We start from the raw sequence: 21,031 nt of genomic DNA on the forward strand, positions 1-21,031 counted from the left end.
TGATGGCTTGGGGAAGAGCATCCACATGGGCAGGCAGAAGCTGCTTTGCTTGTTGCCAGCGCTACTCAATCTGCAGTTGGGGGACAGAGAATCACAGTCTGAGTTCAAGGTTTTCCCCTCCTGCTTTTCCCCCATGGTTGCTGTTATCAGTACATGTAAAGTGAACAAGCGAGTATCTCTGTAGGGTCCAGTAAGAGGGGTGATAAGTGGTTACGAAGATGTGTTAATTATGTTAAGTATTTTGTTAATACTTGCCCACTTTTCTTGTGCGCTCATTTATTCCTTGCTCTTTTCCTTGGCTAGGAAGAACCTCAGACCTTCTCTGTTCAACTTGCATGATTGCTCTTCTCTGCCATTACCCTGTTCATACGTTAGGGCCTTTCCAGCCTGATCCTGCAGGATAGGCAGTGAGTGCTGTCTTAAGCTGTAGTTAGGGATGCTTCACTTGATTTATATATTAAGGGCAAAAAAGAGCTTTCAAAAGATCTGGAACAATCATATTTGTTCTAAGCGTTGTAACAACATGTTTTTGTTAACTTTTCTCTTAGCCTCTATCAAGTCCATTGAAATGGCCACACATCTTATACTTCTACATGTCAATGGGGACTTAGAGCTTTGTGGGTAATGTATAATCTTTTGCAGAGGGCATTTGGCCTGAACTTTGTGCAGTCTAATCTAAATGATAATGTTACCTTCTGTGATGGTAAAATCCTAGCTGCTTTTAAATAAACAAAAAAGACTTTGAAGAGAATGGCCTTTGAAGACTGTAGGCTTTGATTACCTCTTCAATTACCTGCCTTTCTTTTTGTGGAGGAACTGGGTGGCTGAGGAAACCACTCTGTCCTCCCATTCCCTCTGGCCCTCTCTTCCTAAAAGCCCCAATACCAGTAAACAGCTGAGAATATGTAATGCTGAACAACTTCCCCGGGACCCCAGTGTCTGTGCGGTATCCCACTGGCTTAGTGGTTGGCTCAACTGCCGTAAAGACATTTCCTAACTTTTAGGTTGTCTCTCTTAACACTCAAAGAAGATATGCAGTGATATTTGCTTATGTATAATACAACAAGGAATTCTTAATGACTTTATTACCTGGTATTCAATGGATGGGGGCCAGATGGTAGATATGCATATTAGATTATTAGCTTTTATTTGTATGGTTGCATCGATTCTGTAATGACTACGTTGCACTCAATACTACATCCACACAGAACAAAAGGAAAACATCCCCAGGAGTCTGTGATATACAAGATGCAACACAGGAGAATGATGTAACGATGGTTGTGTGGTGTAAGAGCTGAAAAAATGAGTTCTGGTGGAATGACTATCTTTCCTTCTCTCTCGGCACCTATGCTCCTGTTGATAGTGGTACATTTGTAAATGAGAGCCTAATTCCTGTTTTTCGTACTGGACCTTCAGCTTGTGTTGAATACTTTGTTGGCAGCCCTTGCAGAAAACTTGTTGTCTGTTTAGGCAAGAAAGATGCTGTCTGTCTGTTAGGATGTAGGTCTTGCCTTTAATATTTGATGTCTCCTCTGCCTTGCTACAGGCTCATGATCCCGCGCTGTCCATCAGTCTAGTCGTTAGATAGTTATGGAATTGTATCACGTCTTTCAGATGAATGGCTTTTTTTTGGCTACATTACAGCAAGTATCAGGAATCATTTCTGGTTCTGCTTTTATTAGTCATCTCACGTAAATTATTTGTTCCTGGTTAATAGGTTCTTCTCTTCAGAGCAATTTTACTTTGCAAAGAAAAAGAGAAGGAATAAAACCAAAATGACTGGATGGATGAAACAAAACACCCCTCCCTGGAACAGCAGTGCTTCCTGGCAGTGATAAATACTGCATGGTGTCTCGCAGCTGAATGTAAATCAGCAATCCCAGGAGATGCGAATAACTCCCCCGCACTGACACAGAACTGTTTGGGGCGAGAACTTTAGCCTTTCTCTGCCTCATAAAAGGGAGATAATGTTGTTTATCCAGTTTTATAGTTAGGAGGAAAGGGAAAGACAGAAACTTATTATAGAAATGCAAATTATTATTACTTATCTATTCCTAACATTTATGTTAGATGCATTAGCCAAGAAGAAAGAAAAAATTCTTAAAAGTGCTTTTGTTTCTTTTAGGGCTAATCCTGTTTTATTTTTTTATTTGCTGATGTGTCAGTGCAAAGTCCTGAACCTCTTTGCCGCAAGTATTCCTCCTGATGATAGTTTTAATAGTATACTGAATTATTTCTTTTTCAAGATAACCAGGATGTGGCGAGAGGATCTACATCAGCCTTTGCACAGGGTATCTTGTTGGTTTGGCTGGATACGTTGGAGAAGAGAAACCACAGGATTGCAGAGAAAAATGGCATTAAGCCCTTCAGTTGCTTCATTTTTTAAGAAGATGATGGATTTAGAGATGTTTTTATGTTCTTTGGGTGACTTCAGAGGGATGACTTGGATTGCGATCTGTACGAGGAAATACTTACATGAAAGTTTTTGTAGTTGGCTGGCTGCTTTAGGGATGCACACGGGTTGTCCAGCCCTGCACGGTGGCAGCTCGAGCCCCGCTGGACTGGAAGGGCCGAGGCCCCGCGGCTCGGCCGGCGGCGGTGCCCTCGGGTGCCGAGAGGGAGTCCCCCACGGAGGAAGGGGAGACACAGCTCGTTTCCTGGTGCTGCCCCTTCTGCACAGCCCCTTTTCTGTGTAATCTGGAGGATGTTTAGGTCAGAAGGCTCTGCCTATGCAGCGTCTGGTTCAAGGAGGCCCTAAGTCCTGCCGGAGGCTGTTGGCAGCGCTGCCGGACGCGCTGGTAGCAGTGGTGGCGGCAGCGGGGTAGACACGCTGCACAAGACACGGGCCAGCTCGCTGCTGAGTCCAAAAGCTATTGATTCATAGACAAAATTTTTGCAATTTATGGAAACGAGTATAAACAAGTGATATTAATGAAAACAGGCAATGAGACTTACTACGCTTTACAGAGAACTTTGCTGTTCTCGGTTTAGAAGGAAATTATTATTCGCAGAGGTTCACTCGCTAATGAAATTCAAATTCAACCTGCTGAAAAATTGTTAAATGTTTCTGGCCGATAGACTGACTTCTCTTAGCTGATTTTATTTCAGCATGGCCTAAACAGAATTTCAATGGACTGCATTCAAGGATTTTTCAACAACGTGTAGCATAAAACGAGGAGGTTGCAAAGGCGTCCGTGCCGGCTGGGAGCGCGTACGCTTGGCCTTTCCTGCCTTTGGTGTCTCCTTCAGCTAAAACACATCTGTCTTGTGCCAGTAAAACCAGTAGTTTAATGCAACGTGTACTTATTTGGCATGCCTGCTACCAAAGCAGGTGTTTGTTTTGCTTTGATACTCTTTAAATGAGTGGCGTGAGGCTTTGCTGGTCTAGAAAGCGGAAGCGTTTAGGAAGACTGCGGTTGCGTTGTATCACGGTGTGATGGACGTCAGAACAGGTAACGCTCGCAATACGCTTTCCTTAGCCTTAGGTGAGAAACGTTGTAGTAATCACAGCTTACCGTTCCCATCTCCTGCCCTCCCCGGTTTCTTCGGGGAGGACAGTTTCCCCAGGCAGAGCTCAGAAACGAAACCTGCTAGTTACGTTTGAATCGAGAACTTGCATTTTCCCACTCCGTCCTTCACAACGTAGGCAGTACTTCTGAGACTGCTGGGCCAGGAGGGAAAGGCCTGCTAACACTTCTGGCCTCCACGTCACTGCCAAGCTTTTACTTTCCTTACGGAACATTTTTTTGCATTAGAATTTTTAAATTAAATTGATTTTTAAATTAAATTGTTTATGATTTTTGCTATTTGCAGTCTTCAGTTATTTTTCTGCATATATCAGGAAATGAGATAATTAGGAGGAAAGTTTAATGAATTTTTGTTTGCAGAATTAGTCTTTTTCCATGCTTGTTATAAAAACGGCTTTTAATTAAAATGCATTTATATTAACATAAATTCTCCTTTCTTCATCTTAGAGTTTTTTAAGCAGTTGTGAAACATTTTGACAAGTTCTAATTTTTTTGTTTTGAGTTTTTTTTTAACTTGTTGCTGTAGTAGTGATGTGCTTCTGCTATTTTTGCAGCACTCAGAATCATCCTCTGTGATGCTCCATGTGGTTGTAGTGGAGATGACTTTCAAAAGAAATACAGTTTTCCAAGAAGTTTTAATTGAAATGCTGGTTTTATATTCTGCGTGCAGTAGCTGAGAGATGTGGAAAACGAACAGAGAAAATTGTTAACTACTATTTCTGTGGGGGTTTGTTGAGTTTTCTCTGCCTCTCCCTCCAAAAAAACAACAATAAAAAAATCCTTGTATAAAGATGTGCCAGCTGGAAGCAAAAATGCATTTAATATGCTGTACAGCATCACAGAAAATATTTTATATGTAATCACTTTTTCTTTCTCCTACAAACTCCAAACCAATTTTAGGGGAAAGTTGTGGAAACTGCAACCTTAAGAAATTACTCAAGTGCAAGAAGCATCAGTAATAAACTTTCACAGTGTTTCCTAAACATATGCATGCTATTTGTATATATATTTGATCTAAATCTGCATAATCATTCTAAAACACTTAAATCAAGCAAAGAAGTGCTGCATAGCTTCAACATACAAAAGAATTTTTAAAATATTTTCATGCTCGTGTGAATGTACAAACACGAAGCAGCCGGGCGGTTGCTTCCCGGCATGCAGAGTGCAACACAGGACTGTGTTGCCAATAACATACAAATTACGAATTCATATAGAACTGATATCTCCATTAATTTTTAAAATTTGCACTGATTCTTCACTTCCTCTAGATATTTCTCCTCTTCATGTAGAAGTGATATTTCTAATTGCTTTCATTTGCAATGTTCCTTGATTATTGCCACAGGATGTAACACTGTGCAATTGTAAACTAACTACAAGGGAAAAATAAAACATATTCAGGACCAGTAATGAAATCAGTATGTGTAATACCAAAAGAGAAAAAAAAGGAAAGAAAGAAAAACAGAAAAAGACAATCTAGCAGCAGGAAAGCCATCCCCCGGTCGAAAGCGATGGCGAGGACAGATGTCCACTTGCAGCTCTCGCTGTGCTAATTGCCGTCCTTGCCATCTGTGCGGCCTGTCGATGCGCGCGAGCTGGGAAGCCGCATCCCGCAGGTCTGCCGGGGCGACAGAAAGCGCCCATGACCTCTAATCCGCTCTGAGCAGCTAGGTTAGGTTTGCTCAAAACACTTTATGACTATTTAACCAGACTTGTCTGAATAAAGCAGATCGTTTGAAGAAGATGAGCATCTCCATGATGCCGTCTGCTGCCAGTAGTACGCAGAAGTGATGCCATTAACTAATGGAAGCTTTTCAAAAATAAATACCTTACATCGCCTCAGATTCTCTGTTGTCTTTCCTTTAGCCTTATTTAGCCTTATTATAACATTATGTTCTCTAACTCTATCCTTTATGACTCTACATGTTTTTCCTTTATAACACCATGCTGTTGTCCCTTTCTGACTTTGTCTCAGCAGTAGCTTTTAGGACTCGTGTTGTGACTTTAATCAAATGGTCTTTAGATTTCTCCACTGCCTCCTTTTGTCTTGCTCTCTAAATTCCTAAATTTAGGTTTGTTAGCTTATGGCATTCAGGGAGAAAATCAATATAAAAATTTAGCTGAATAGGTTTTCTTGAGTGATGGCCAGACCTCAGAAGAAGGAAAACATTTTGGGTTGAACAAAACCTTGCAATTTGTTTTTCAGTATTTTTGAATTATTTACAAGAAAATACATTTCATACTTAAACATGAATGTGCTTTCATTTTTAGGTGGAGCTATTTTTCCAATTTATTCTAAGCTGATGATTAATTTCACCTGATCCACACTTTCAGGAAAAAAAGAAAAAAAAATCACACACAGGAATAAACTCTTGCCTACTTATGGGTCTTAAGGAAGATAATATTTATCATCAAAGATGAAAGAGCACTATTAAGTATTAAGGTATATCTAAATTCCAGTGCAAGTTACTTAGGCTACAGTCTGGAATATAATGGTGAAGACAGCAACTTTAAACTCAGGCTAGTCCTCAACCTTATGGTGTCTAAATTTCAGTGTCCATGAGCAATTTTTGTCTTAGAGAAAAAGCAGCCTTTTTCCTCTCTGGCTTCCAGTATCATCCTTTCCTTTTCTCGGAGGCTTTTCCCTAGGTAATTGCGATGCACTGGTGTGTGCGTTTTGCTCATTAACATAGGAAAGGACCTGTCTGTCTTCGGCCTCCTGACACTGAAGTATACAGCACCAAATTTGCCAAGTGCTGAATTTGTTGTTTCTAGGTAAATGCAGTTGGGTTTGGAAACCATTTTTAATGAAAAATCCTGGCTGCCACTCTCGCTATTTCAGACGGTCTTCTCACCCTGTTGAGTACTCGGTCATCTGCTTTCCTGCTGGAGCTAGCCCACCGCTGTGCACATATGCTCTGTATTGGAAAATACGCTTTTTTCAGACGTCTCCTTTCTCCCCTTTCCCATATGACTTTGAGGTCTTTGTTTCAGAGTTTTGCACTGCTGCTTGTAGGTGCGTGCTATGAGCATGTCTGCCTGAAAGTGCCACCGCTAGCAGAAGTGCCACCGCTAGCAGCACTGTTGGTGCCTTCCGAAGAAGCTGTGGCACTTTCCCCCGATGAAGTTGCATCTGTATTTGGGGTAGGCTGTGTTTTGGGGGACTAGTGCAAATTGTGACTGCTGTTTTTAGTAAAAACCCTTCCTTACATTCAAGGCTTTGCAGCCTCCTGAAAGCTGATCGAACTGGGTTTGTCTGGTCTCTTCTAAAGGACTGTTCCTATGTCAGATCCCCTCAGTAGTGAGTGACTCCCCTGATCCCTCACATGCCTTGTCCTAAGTTCTGTGATCTGCATTCATCCAAAAAAAGGCATTTATTGAAATGGTTTGTGGTCTGGAATTTATATTTCAGTGCAGCTCGGGTTCGATTCACTGCTCGGGACAAAGCCTCTACGGGGCGTCGGAAGCCGACTGGGAGCTCGCAGAGGAAGTTTGATGAAGCTTGAGAAGTTCAATGCTGTTTTTTTTTTAATGAGGTAGACATGGACCCATCTTTGTAATAGCTGGAACCTGTGTGGTATAGTCTCGCTAAGCACTAGGTACTGAAAATTAAATTGAGGTAATAATAACAGCAGCACGCCTTTATCTGGGAGAGAGGGATAGTGTTTCTTAGAAGCTGAAGGTGAGATGAAAGTTTGATGAATTAACCAAGAGCCGAAGCTGCACAACCGCTGTCATTCTATACTTTCAGGGAAAGGTGAGTCAACATCTTTGCCAGTACCGTGGTGAGATTGATATGTTCAGACAAGCGTCGCTTTGGTCTTGAGTACATTACGCTTGGGCCTGCTGCCCTTCGTCTCAGAGTTAGCTCCTTATTGGCGTTCCTACGTTGTAGCGCTGGGAGCAGTTGCGTTAGTCTTGAATTAGACATAAAGTTGAGTGCCGTTGGCAAGTTAGGCTCTTGTTCCCTTTTGCTTGGCGTCTTTAAGATGCTATTAAGAGGGCTGTGTGTTCTTGAAGTGCCTATGGGTAAGTGCTCTGGAGAAGGGAAGGAATCGCCCTCAGCTGCCTGGGAAGGGGAAGGGCTGCAATCCCTGCGGTGTGGCATCACTTTCCCTTGCTGTCCTGCAGGCGCATTCATAGTCCTCTGCGGTCAAGCCTCAGTTTAACTATTGTCATTATGTTATGTTAATGTGAATAAACGTGATCATAATTTTATGCTACTGATTGTGTTGAGAAGCTACAGCTTGGTAAATGTTCCAACTGAGAGCGAATATTACTTGACAGATGTAGGTAAGCAGTTATTTTATTCTATCACAGTTCTTTTATTGCAGGTTTTTTCCTAGAAAAGGCTCTAGAAATACACATGCTTATGTAATAAAAAGAAGAAAAAAGCCTGCAAGTGAAAGCTAGAACTATTCAGCACAAATACAATGATATTCTTATGTTATATCCCTACACTGAAATGTTCTTAAATTGAAGTATCATGCAAAATGCATACACTTACTGGTTTCAGGTACCATATCCTTTCCTTTTTACTTTCTCAGCACATACATCCTGTCTCTGTGGCTGTCTTTTCAGTTAACTGAAATTTCACGCAGTTCGTTCCCGTGATGATGTGACAGTACGTATGCAGAGGGAACGGTTGCTTTAGAGTAGCACCAGGCATGCTTTGCTGACTTCTCCTTGGAGGTCCCTGACCTGCGGTCGGAACCAGGATGCATTCCTTCGACTGATGGTAGAAGCTGCTGTCAGCTATTCCGGCTTCATCCCAACTATAATTTATTTGAGCTTTATGATTTTTCTCCAGAAGTCATTGCTTACATATATATGTCTATGTATATATATGTATCTATCTCTAGGTCTTTTTAAACTAAACCTACTAATTCATAGGCTTTGTATGACTCAAGCTGACAAGAATTAGTATTGAACAGAGTCCTTAGGAATTCTGTTCAGAACATAAGGACAAATCATCTTGCAAAAGCAAAATTTAAGTGGAAAATCTGCCTATTTGTTACTATGCCATGGGTGGTATAGCTACAGTTCTTTTTGGAGAAATAATTTACAGGAATGCAGATGCAACTGTGCGTTTTCTATTTCACCGCAACTTCATTTTTTAAATTTATTTTATTTACAGGATTATCTGGCACTGCTGCAGACCTAGAAAAAAGAAAGCTTATTTTTGGGAAAAACTTTATACCTCCAAAGAAGCCAAAAACATTCTTACAGCTAGTCTGGGAAGCGCTACAGGATGTGACTCTTATAATCTTGGAAATTGCAGCCATCATATCTTTGGGGCTTTCGTTTTATCAGCCACCTGGAGAAGGGAATGAAGGTAAAAACTTTTTTAAAAGTCATTTGTGTAAATTTAAGTAATAACATTCCTATATCTGAAATTGATTCCATCCCCATCCTCAAGAAGGGCACTAAGAGGAAATTTCTCTTGTTTGCTCCTATTATCATTACATCTGGTACTGACATATTTTCTGTATGCCTGACATTTCCTTATGCAAATAGCTCTACCGCATGACATCTACTAAAGGAGTTAAAGAAAAATCATACTAATCTTATAAAACTTGAGTATTTTTGTCTCTGTTTTCATCCTTGAACTTATGTTTGGTGTTTGTTTATTCATTGTGGATTGTTTACCACGTTACAGAGGAGAAATATGTAATTACTTATATAAATTGTTGTATCCTACATACATAAACATGTACAGTTCTTCAGTTCGTTTATACCAGCTGAAGACTTGGGCTTAGTGAAATTCAATCTTTTAAATATTTTTAGTGATACAGCTAAGGTTAGGGTGCTTAGCTCAAAAGGAAATCATAGAGGCCACGTCATGTTGCTTATACTCTATATTGCAGAATCCTTCTGTGATATTTGTAGAAAGTTTTAGGCCCCCCTCCCTTTTTTTTCCATTGGAAAGTTATCTTGAATTCACATGCTTAAAATATTCAGTCCTCTAAATACTTGCAAGATTACCATTTCTGGCAACCGATCCAGGACTTTTTTTCTTTTTTCTTTTCTTTTTTTTTTTTTTTTAAATATAATGCTCTTCTCTCATAGACTTCTAAAGCTGGATAAAACATGCTGTGTGAAATGACGTGAATAGCTTGGCAAATGTATGAAGAATGTCTTCCTCTAAATATAGCCTTGAAATGCTTTTTACATTTGCTTCAGTTTCCTTTGGCTACTTTCCTTGAAGACCCTTCCTTCTTCCTTTTCCACTCACAAGCAAAATAAGCACGTAGCCATGCCTGGCTCTTGTAGCATATTTATGATTCTTAAATCTTTTATATATAATCAGCTGTCTTTTGTTTCTTTCTCACTGAATTTTGAATGTGTTACTATTGTTTTCAGCAGGTGTCCGATTTAGGTGCAAGAAGGGAAAGGAAACATTATTTTTATTACCTCATATAACTGGACACGGTAGAATATCTTGGGGACCTTGTAAACCACAAAATATGATTTACAATGATAGTTCTGCAAACTTTTAATGGGCAAGAATGTGCAGACTAGTCTCTTATTTTTTAATTTATTTGGTGGGAAAGGAATTTTGAAAATAGGTGTGTTACAGGGTTTTTTTGGGTGGGGTTGCATCATCAGACTATAAATTTTTCTTTGATACTGTATTTAAAATGTTCATTTTCTCATGGGAATGTATGACACATCTGAGATGGGGTAGTCTGAAAAGCTCAGTAGCACGGCCTGGGAAAATGTGTTCGTGTTTTCCCAGAGCACTGTATTTCATTTGGTGGTCACTGGTTTCCCCGTGTTTTTAGAATTGTTTTCCTGGAAGGTTTTGGCCATGTTTTTTACAGGGCACATGTATCAAGTTAGTAAATATCTTTAATCCAACCTTTTGAACATATTGTAAAGGTCCTTTTAGTTTTTTAAAATTCTTTTTTAATCAATTTTGTAAATGTGGAAAATTCTCATTTTAACTTTAGTATATTATAAACTTATGCCAAGGATATCTATAGTATATTAGTTATCTGCAGTATGTTAGTTTATAGTTTATCCTCCTTTAAAAAGTTGTATACATTTAAAAATTTGACATGTTAAACTTGGTTTTGCCATCAGTGTAAGTGGGGTGGAGTCATACTTGAAACTGGTTTGATGGTTTAGCATGATTTTCTATAACCCATCATAAAATATAATTATCTGTAAACTAGTGTCGAGTGAAGTATCAAATGAGTTTTTATGAAGAAACAAAACATTTTTTTTGCTGCCACCTTAAATCAATTTGCTGAACCATTTAAACTGTTTCTCAAACTGATCATGAAACCAGACTCAAGGTGTTCATGGAAATACACATTTATTTGCAAGTCGTATGTGTTTTTCCCTGGGAAAGCATATTTCTTTTGAAAATATAGCCCACCAGGAATGAGGAAGGGGAGCTGGCATTTCCTGCTAGCTGCCTACTCTTGAACGTGCCTCGCTCTTCCACAGCTCGCTTAGAGAGCTTCTTGGGCAGCTTCTGGATGGAGTCGGCACGAGCGGCTTCCCGGGAGCAGGCGACGGGCCCTGCCAGCTCCTCCGGCTGCCCGCTCTGCCCTCCGGCTCCCCACGAAACGCCTGCTGGGGCTGTGGGGCTTGGTCCACGAGCTGATTGATTAATGCTCGGCTTCACTGGAAGTTTAAGAAAGAAACTCTCTCTCTAGGTAATACTTTCTCACCTTTTTTCGAGCTTGTCCCTAAAAGTTGTTGCACTCAGTTTTTTTCTGGAGCTCAGCAGAGTTCTCCTTTTGGTAACAGACCACTACTCTGTGGAATATGGTTGTCTCTAGTCTGTGAAACATAGCCTTTTCTCTTGAATTTGAATCCTTTTTTCTTTTCTTTTTCAAAGTGAAATACAAATGCAGACTGCTTGTTATCCTCACACCAATTTGCCCAGTCATCGCTGCTAATTATCCGAACTCATCAACTTACTATCATCCACATGGACCGTCCAAAGTTTTAGGTCCACATGGAGCTAAAAACTGTTGTAAACATAATTTCAGTATTGTTGCAGTGTAAAAGACTTAAAAACAACAACAACAAAACTCGTGAGCAGACTGTTGTGAGGAACTCTGTTGGGTAACCGTGATGTCCAAGGGAGATGAAATGCAATGGCCCCGTGGGTGTGTTGAGTGTATGGTGACGTTGCGTATGCTTCTTGCAGTAAACGTTTGTGCGGTAAATGAGCCTCACAGCAGCGTAACTGTGCTGATTCTTTGGGAACAGCTGACGATCTTATGCCTTTTTGATGCCTTTGAGATCTGTGGCTAGGACCAGATATGTGATCAAGAGAGCATGAGCCTTTCTGATGGAGAAGGAGCTACAAAAAGGGCCATGGCTTTTGGATGAGGTGAAAGGGGATGTTTCTACAGCAATAGCTTTGGCTATAGCAGGAGCATTAGCATTAGCCAAGTGTTTGTTTTCCTCTGTTCAGACAGGCCTTGTTAGACCTCAGGAGCAACATGGATGAGAAATGTGGCTGGGTAGTCAGAGCTGAAGCCATAGTTTATAAAAGAGGCTATGTCTTGGGAAGTATCAGAGAAGAGTTTGGACAGACTGGAGTCTACAGTGAAAGCTGGATATCTTTGATTTTGCATTTTTGTCATATACGTGAAGAAACCTCTATTGTCTTGAGTAAAGTAAGCAAGTAGATTATTGTCTTTGGAATTGCATTCAGTTTAGACTACTGGAAACATGATATTTCTGTGGTTTTGAGATATCAGTAATTACAGGGAAATAAACTTTCTTAACAAATCTTAACTGAAAGTAGAAGCTAGTAGTTAGTAGTACATGAAGTTTTTCTCTACTATGATTCTTCATTTCAGATGTGGATGAATCTTGGAAAAAAACAATATTTCATGTTCTGCCACAATCACAAAAACTGATCTACATGAATGACTAGACAATATTGTAGTTTGCTTTTTTTACTTCTCTAGAAGTCACTTGAGTTCTGTATTCTCAGATTTCTCAGCAAGAGCATAGTGCCATTTTTCTGTGCATGTCTAGCAAATCCTTATATGTGTACCTGAAAAACTATATGTGCATAAACTGAATGCACAATAAGTCAGTCAGACATGTATAACCAGTAAGCCCAGTATTTCCAAGTGCCAGCATGCTCACCAGGTCTGCAGCAGTGGTGGGTCTGTGGGTTAGGTGTAAGTGCCTCCGCTACAGAAGCAAAGGAAGCCATGTGCTGTTTAGATAAAAATTCTGTTAAAATTAGTTTGGAGGTGAGGGGAAGAAGTCTTGAGCAACTCAACGCTCACCTCGTCCAGATGTATTGCTTGGGATCTGAAACGCTGTGCTGCCCTCATCTTCTGAGGGAGCTGTATCTCACCACGTTACTGCCTGTGAAGACAGGAGGAAAACTACAGCTCTTGGTATTTTTTCATACTGAGCAGCTCTGTGGAAATAAGTCCCAATGGGTGAGACTGCAACCAGCCATCAGTGCAGTGTGTGCACAGGGAAGGGAAAAAAGTAAAAATAATAGAAAAAGAGCAGCTCTCAACAAACTTCTCTGTGAGCTAGGAGTGAAAGTGCTCAGCCTGAGTATCGGCTAGTGTGAATTCTCTGTCCAGTTCATCGTCTGTACTTGATGGATGGTTTTTTTAAAGACTTCAATCCGTTTGGGCAAGTGAAATCCTCCTCCGTGCAAGTTCTCTGCCTTTGCTGCTGCTTCTGCTGGGGCGTACCAGCTGCCACAGTGTCACCTTATAAAAATGGTTCCCCAGCGCTCCTTACAGGTATAATGGAACCGCTTGGATTTAAACAACATTGTCATAACGGGTAATTAACACATTGTTCCTTCGAAAGACTTCAGTATTTTGTTAGTGAGGGCAGTATCTTTTCATGGTTACAACGCTTATCTTTCCTTAGATTAGTTAGTGGGTTTGTTGCTTTTCCGATGACACCTAGCCTGCTAGTGGGAATTTTGCATACAGCAGACATTCAAGCTAGTAGAGGCACCAGGGGGAAATAAGAAATACCACCTTTCTAATACAACTCTAACTTCTAATTTAAGAATTTCATCATTTTTTCTGCATTTGCATATATAAAAAGCCAAAGTTTCCTATCCTGCAGTGAACCATTTCCATAATCTGTTTTCTAACCAAGGGTAACTTCTACCCACCTGTTACCTATACTTGCAAATGAACCAAGCTCTTATACCAGTTTCATCTGATCTTAAGATTGATGTGCAGGATTTGTCTTCTGCTCTTGTACACGTTTCTCTGCACGTAGAGGAATTTCCCCTCAGCTGCAGGACGGAACCAGAAGGCGCAGGCTGCCACACAGGATCAGCAGCTATCGGTTAGCATCACACCGTCTTGCAAAGATGCCCAAAAAGAGCGTGGGACAATGGAAAAAGAAAAAGATGTGGCACCATCACATGAAATAATGTCTCAGAGCTGTGTTGCCATCTTGCCCTGGGGATAAACGTTAGAGACTAATTTCTTCGGGTGGTCGGTGTGCCAGGGACGTGTGCAGGCTGCAGTTCCCCATCCTGTTTGAAAGCAAAGCCCTGCTGAATCCCGGGGCGAGCTGCAGCGCTGCCTCCCGCCGCCCCTAGGCCCGCGGCCACGCTCGGCAGGCAGGGGAGGGGAGGGAGAAGGGACCCTTCTTTCTGTCTTCCCGTGCGAGGCAGAGCAGCTTGGCCTTGGCTTGTGAAGCTCTTCTGTCTTTCTCGGGTTTAATTCTGTAATCTGCTTCCCTCGCTTTTCTTTGCCAGTAGCTGTGATGCAATTATGTTTGTTTTAGTACTTTCAGATAGCTGATGTTGGGAATCTCTTGCTCCTCCAGTAGCCGGTTCTTAACATTTTTCTTCTTTAGAGTTACTGTCAAGGTAATAAACTTTCCATATTCTGTTTCCAAGAAGAAAGGTCTTAGCAGATATATTTGTTTTCCTCTGGGGACTGTGTAAATTCTCCATTCTTCTGATGGAAATGAATTCATTCTTAAATTGTATAAATATATAAGCTGCCTGCTGGGGAAACCTTGAAATAGATCCTTGTGTGGGCAAACACATATTGGCAGCCTGGCAGAAACACACAGGTGTCATTTGGGCAGGAAACAAAGATTGGATATGAAATTAATAGCGGGGTTAGCTCCGCAGGAGCACTGCCATCTCATCTGCTGTTGGAAATAATACTCAGAGTTACCAGGCTCAGCGGCAGAGCACAGTCAGCTCCTGCCAAATGTGAACACGCTGTTTTTATTGTTGTTTGGGGCTTTTTGTTTGCTTGTTTTTTTACTAATATTTATCATTTGTATTACCCTAACAGTAGAAATCAGTACTGGAAACTCAACGTGGCTCAAGATGTCACGTAAAGAAATACACACATGGGTGTGCTGCCTGTGCTTAAAAGAAAATGGTCCTAGGAGGTTAGCTGTTGTTTTAAAGAAGTTAAATAAAGAAAGTAAAAGCAGTTCAACTAAACTTAATTAAAAGTAACTTCAGATAAATAACCATATGAAAATCCTGAATCAACCTCTGAGGAATTCAGTTCATTTGCTTCCCAGTGAGACAAAATAAGTGTAAGTGAATATACTAAATGTATTAATGCAGTATTTATCGATTTTTACCTGGTCTTTATCCTTATAGTTTACATCCAGGATTTTATCCCGCGTTTTCCTTCGCAGGGGAACTCAGTAGGGCTGCTCACGTGGTTATTGAAGGCACATTTCTAAGGCCTTCGCTGGGCTTGCACACGCTGAGGCTTGCAGGGCCGCTCCGAGGTGCCCGGGCACGTAAGGAGCTTTGCACAGGAAGGGTTTGCACCTGGCTCCCTCCCGCTTAAAAATCTGTCCTTCTGAATGTCATTAATATGCACTTAATCTATTTGATTAATGACCGAAAGAGTCACATATGTCATAGATGAATCAATTGGAGGAAGTTAAGGCTGCAGTCTCTGTCGCACTTTCAAATATAAATTTTTTGAAAACATTTTACGTTTGATAGTGTTAACTACATTAAAAATACATAAACATAGGCAGCATGAAAATCTAGTTTCTGAGGCTGACATTAATGTTATTTTACAAATCTCCTAAAATCAGACCTACATGACAATATATAACTAAGTCTGTCCTCGCAGCATTGTGAAGCCAGCTTTGAGATGATAGACTGATTCTGCAGCATATGGGTGTTTTTAAGCAAGATTTAATAATGTGATCAAGTATATACAAGTAATGTTTTTGGTGCTCTGAAAATTCATTGTGTCTTTAAGTTTTAAGTTGTACTGTAGAAAATATCAAACCTTTTAAGAAAAAGGGAGCAAAATTTCACTCATTTTAATACTTACTTTACAGTGATTTGAATCTTAGCCTGCCAACCTGCTTCACAAAATATATCAGTAAAAAAAAAAACCCAACCCAACCCAGCATCTCTGAAGAATTACTTAAAAAAAAAAAATCGGGATTTTGTTGCAGCTGTCAAAGCCAACAATAATTACCAAAGTTCTTCACATCCATTGCATTTCCCAAATGGAGGGAGCAGCTGAACTGTCCTCGACCCTCGTGGTCACTGTCAGCTGGTCCCTGGCGCGGCGAAGAAACCCAGCAGCCACCTCTGTAGTTTTACCCGCACTGTTCATGGGCTGTGAACGCTGGTTTTGATTTTTTTGGACTGTCAACGATTTGCATAATACAACATAATTATATACCAATATAATAGTTCTTCAGAGTGTTTTAGTTCTAATTTAATTTCATTTTTTACCTTAATTAGAACCGATCTGGATTTTTTTCCCCCACGTCTCAGCTTTCAAATGACTGTTTTTGTTATAAAAACCTGACGTGTGGTACATTACTCCATAGGTCTCTCTAGAGTACGCCAGCGTTCCTCAGAAGTTAAGGAATTCTACAGCAATGGAAAGACTGGTCAGATATAAGAGGGTATAAGAGCAATGCAGCCTTCAAAACTAGCATGTGCTAATAGGAATGCTGGTCACCTTTGCTGCTAAATAAAAAACGCTGGCTGAGGTCTCACTGCGTCATAGTTTTTTTGCTGTGCTCTGCAGGGAGGAGAATTCCCAAGAGAAGCTGAGACAATAAAAGTGCAGCTGTCAGCAACAGTGCTTTTTATACAGAGTAGATTAATCCCAAGGTATAAATTAATTTCAGAGTTATCAAAACCAAACTTTTCAGGAATATTGTTGTGAACAGTCAGATACTTCTGTTGTTCTTCATAAAAACTAAACCATGGGCTTCCGAAAGGATTTCTTTAAAACCATGCCAAAGCCGCCTGTCCGTACAGGAGACGGAGCAGCCGGCGTCCTGGAGAGCAAGAGACACGGCAACAGTCGCCCTCTGAAAAGCAGCTGGTTCTGGCAGCGCCCCACCGTTCAGCCTCCCTCCTCCAGAGCTGGGCCTGGGCGCGCGGCGGCCTGCGCCTTCTGGGGACAGCAGCCCTTCTGGTCCTTCTGTGGAGCAGAGAAGAGCCTGGTGGGACGTAGACCTCTCGGGGCTTTGTGCCCCGGGCCCGGGGTCCCTAGGGCCGCGGGGAGCGTGGGAGCTCGGGCCGTGCCACCGGCCACCGAGGCCGCCTCGGTCCACGGCCCGGCTGGGCCGGGCGCAGGCGAGCGGGAGGAGGCGGCGCGCAGGCCGCGGGGAGACCTGCCTGCGGGGGTCCCGGCCGTCGTTGGGTCTGTCCCCGTACTCGGAAGCGCGGCCAGCAGTGCTCCAGCCATTCTGGGCAGAAACGTATCACCCTTGTTTTTGAAAGTTTCCAGTGATGGAAATTCTGTACCGCTCCTGGATAATTTAAGTGTCCGTGCATGAGACAGTTATTCCCAGTGAAAACCATAAATTTCCCTTGTGAGAATTTAAACACGTTGCCTTCCTGCTAGAGTTCACATGTATACGGAGACCGATTAATCATGTTATATTCTGAGCCGTATTTTACCTGCTTGAAGACAACTTAATTGTAAATACCAATATAAAGCATTTTGCAGGAACTTGACCAGCCTTTTCCATAGGAACTGACAATTTGAGCACCGTGCCGATGGCGTAGAGGAACACCGGGTTTGACAGAGGAAGACAGGCTGTTCTTTTAAAATAATTTATGTGGTGATTAAAAAAATCTGAGTTACCTCAAAAGAATGAACACTCAGAAGCTGTGAAAACATCTTTTCTAATGAAAGCTAACATTAGCAGCTTATAAACTATTGCAATATAAAGTGCAGGAATTGGGAGTGTTTTCTTATTTAACTGTGAGTTCAAAAGCCAGTTCTAATTTGGTAGTTTTAAGATTGCAGATATTTTTCAACTTCACAAAGTCACCTCTCCATTGTGTGCCATTTTTTAATTCAGAGTATTTTTGATCAGGCAATGGGACTCTCTTACGGTTTCAGAGGAGGGTGCCGTTTGCCTGCTGGTCGGCACGAATTCGAATGCACGGTGGGAAAAACCAAAGTCTGCGTGCACTGGTCGTTCCTAGCTGTTGGCGGTTTTGGATTAGAATGGAAAGTGTTGTCTGGAAAAAATGTTTAACCCCAGATGGCTGACATCAGGCAGGTGTACTGTTTTTGAACAAAAAAACTCTGATGACAAGGCAAATACTTAGCATTTTGCTGCTGCTTAGTCTGGTGAAGCCAGCAGCGATGAAGCAGGCCTTTGGGGCGCGATAGCTGAAACGCCGCATGCAGTAAGTGCACCCACGTGTGTGATCAGTCATCGAACTGGGTACCTGACAAAGCAGTCTTAAAATTGCTGAACTTCAAATCTTCCTAATGGGTTACCACAAATACTGTGTGTAAGGGCCCTGAATTATACTGCTCTTTAAATATGTATGTATCCTGGTAGAAAAGTAACAATTTTAAAAATTCCTATTTATATATTACAAAAGTAGTTCTGACTTTTTTCTCTAGCATGTGCCGTTTGTTTTATTTCAATTAAGTATGCATAAACCTTTAGATTCTTAAAAATCTATGTGTTGTTTGAAACTAAAGTTTATATACAAAATATTAGAATATATGGGGTTTTAATGATTATTCTAATTAACTGTAGCTTTAGCCTGCTTTGGATGCATCTATGCTAGCGTTATTTTGGATCTGGAGTGTACTCTGGAAATGAACCTCCTGATTGCCCTCACTTAGGTTTGGGGGAGTGCATGGTCTGGAATCCTTCACCATGAAATTAAACTGGAAAATGTGGTCCAGAATTGTTTCCTTAGCAGCTAGATTTGCACTGCAAATCTCCCTTGTTAGGCCGTAAGATTTGCTAGTGTTAATAGAGCATTTTAATGCCTTCTGGTGCAAGACATATATTATAGTGTTTAATCTTTTACTGACACGATTTTTCACCTCTTATTGCTTTATAGCACAAATGATGAAGCCTGGATATTTAATAAATGTAATAAACACTGCAGTTTATGAGCTTGTTTTGTGGCTGAGCTCTATAAATCTTCCGCATCTCTTTTTCAAGCTGGTTTTCTTGTTCAGAAGAAAAAGACAGATGAATGGGGAAGTAGTGACACTGAAAGAGGAGGAGATGTATCAAGAACTGACTCCAGAGCACATCGTCAGAGCCTAAGCTCAAAAGACCATGGGTTTAATTTTCTGATTTTGCAGTGTCTTGGCTGTGTAAGATTGCTTAAGCCAGGCGGTTGCAAATTTTCTTATTCAGTGACTTTCCACCTGTGGTCTATGGGCCTCTAAGAATTGAAATTAGTAAGCAGTTCTTAGTAGCTCATTCTCTCTGCAGATTTTTTAGGCTGGAAAAAGTTGAGAATTGCTCTTTAAATGCTCTAGACGTACAAAGAAGCTTATCAGGCAGCAATCACAATTTCAGGTTGTACCCCAATTCAGTTTTTAACAGCTCTGATGAAAAGCCTATCAAGTTTTCTAGGCAAAATCAACCTTTTTCAATACTCTCTTACAAGCTTTCGTAGTGTTAAATGTTAAATGCAGTCTTCTTGGTTAGAACCTATTGTTTTAAAGCAAAAAAAAAATTTTTTTTGGAAACAAGTACATTTTCTTTATATTAGAAAACAACCAAAGAGTGATGAAACAGTACAAGCATCCATTAATGAGGCAGATGTCACCCTCAAAACCTTTAATGATTTGTTCTTCTAAATGTTCTTCTTTGGCCAGAAAGAGAATGGGGATGGTTTATAAGGATTTAGTGCATAAAGTGTAAGCAAGAAAGACAGCTCTGTCTGATTGTGTATTTAGAAGTATTTGTTGCCCTATACTAATTCCTAATGCTTTACTTAAGTTTTTACTTAAGAAAAGATCTGTCAAATTCAAGTGCCTTGTTGATAACCAGTTTTTACCTAAGCAGTTGTTTTTTTCCCTTGGATTCTGTGCTGCCTGGTGTTTTTGGTAATCTGCATTGGGAGCGGTAGCTGAGGAAGTAAGTGTTCAATGCTCCTCTTCATCTGGCTGCATTTAGGAAGTCGTGGAAATTGTCCGGGGTTGCTGCAGGAGAAGTGGGAGCGTTGCTCCTGGTTGCAGAAGCTACTTGCACAGCCACGGCTCTGGCTTTGTGGCTTGTTTGTTCAGAGTGCCCAGAGAGCAGGGACTCCAAATGTAACATATTCTCCTGTGGCTATATATCTTTTCAGCAGTTTGTTCAGGCCCTAAATGGGACTTTCCTATTTAATAAGGCCCTCCTAAGATGACTTTACCCTAGTAGTTGCAGCATTCCCTATGCAGCTTTTTCTTATAGCAAGGATAGAATTGTAACTCAACCTTCATTACATTTATCCAAATGAAAAAATGTCAACATTCATACAGCCAGCTATGTCGGGACTAATACCAAGCTAACAGAGCTTCTCATTTCTACCTTTCGGATTCATTTGTAATGTTTTGTTTGCATTGACATAATAGCCTATTTCAAGTATGTGCTTACAATATATGATCATGAAAAAAGGCATTTCTCCCCCCCCCCCTTTTTTTAAATCTGAGTCAACCGGTGCCATTTATATGAGCGTTCCAGCTGTATGATTCAGAGTTCTCCGAGATCATAGTCTCCTACATTATTAATCCCATTTAGTACGTGTATTTTTCAAATTGAGTTTGCCTATTGCTTTCAGTTTTCTCATAGTCCTGATAGCTGCATATCCCCCCTGGAAGCGAATGCCTTATTTGTGCTGCATGTTCGTCTCTTCTGTGAATTGGTTTGCCCTGTTGTTGATTCACTCTAGACTTAAACGTTTTTCTGATGTAGCTGAGTTACCTCAGAGTTGAGAATCAGTTCAAAATTGTCCCCAGAAACCCAAACTGTGCATACTGAGACAGGCCACTGGACAAAATTTTATTGCAATTTTTATACATGTTTTCATTCTACATTGGCACCAAACCAAGGTCTTTCAATATCCTCCCTGCCTCCTGCCCCCATGAAAAACCCCGAGGAAAGAGCCTAAACTGAGTGACAGAGGCAGGAGGGTTTAAAGCTGAGACCTTGTTAGCAAGTTGGGCGCCTGCTTGTTAGCAGGGTAAGCCTCTGGTCTGCTTTTCTGGAGCAGTGAAACTTGGAGAATTTCTTAACTTTTGGGCAATAGGGTTGCAGAT

At 41.0% G+C, this 21,031-nt stretch overlaps 1 protein-coding gene across 14 annotated transcripts in view; it reads left to right on the forward strand.

Moving 5' to 3' along the window:
• ATP2B2 (ATPase plasma membrane Ca2+ transporting 2) overlaps positions 1–21,031 on the forward strand; it is a 304,347-nt gene that overhangs the window by 170,359 nt on the left and 112,957 nt on the right. For all 14 annotated transcript variants that reach the window (XM_064518822.1, XM_064518823.1, XM_064518825.1 and 11 more), the window contains one exon: positions 8,662–8,859. In XM_064518822.1, coding sequence (XP_064374892.1) covers positions 8,662–8,859 — 198 coding nt within the window. The remainder of the gene's footprint in view (positions 1–8,661; positions 8,860–21,031) is intronic.

This window comes from Dromaius novaehollandiae, chromosome 12, assembly GCF_036370855.1.
Source record: "Dromaius novaehollandiae isolate bDroNov1 chromosome 12, bDroNov1.hap1, whole genome shotgun sequence".
Taxonomy (NCBI): domain Eukaryota; kingdom Metazoa; phylum Chordata; class Aves; order Casuariiformes; family Dromaiidae; genus Dromaius; species Dromaius novaehollandiae.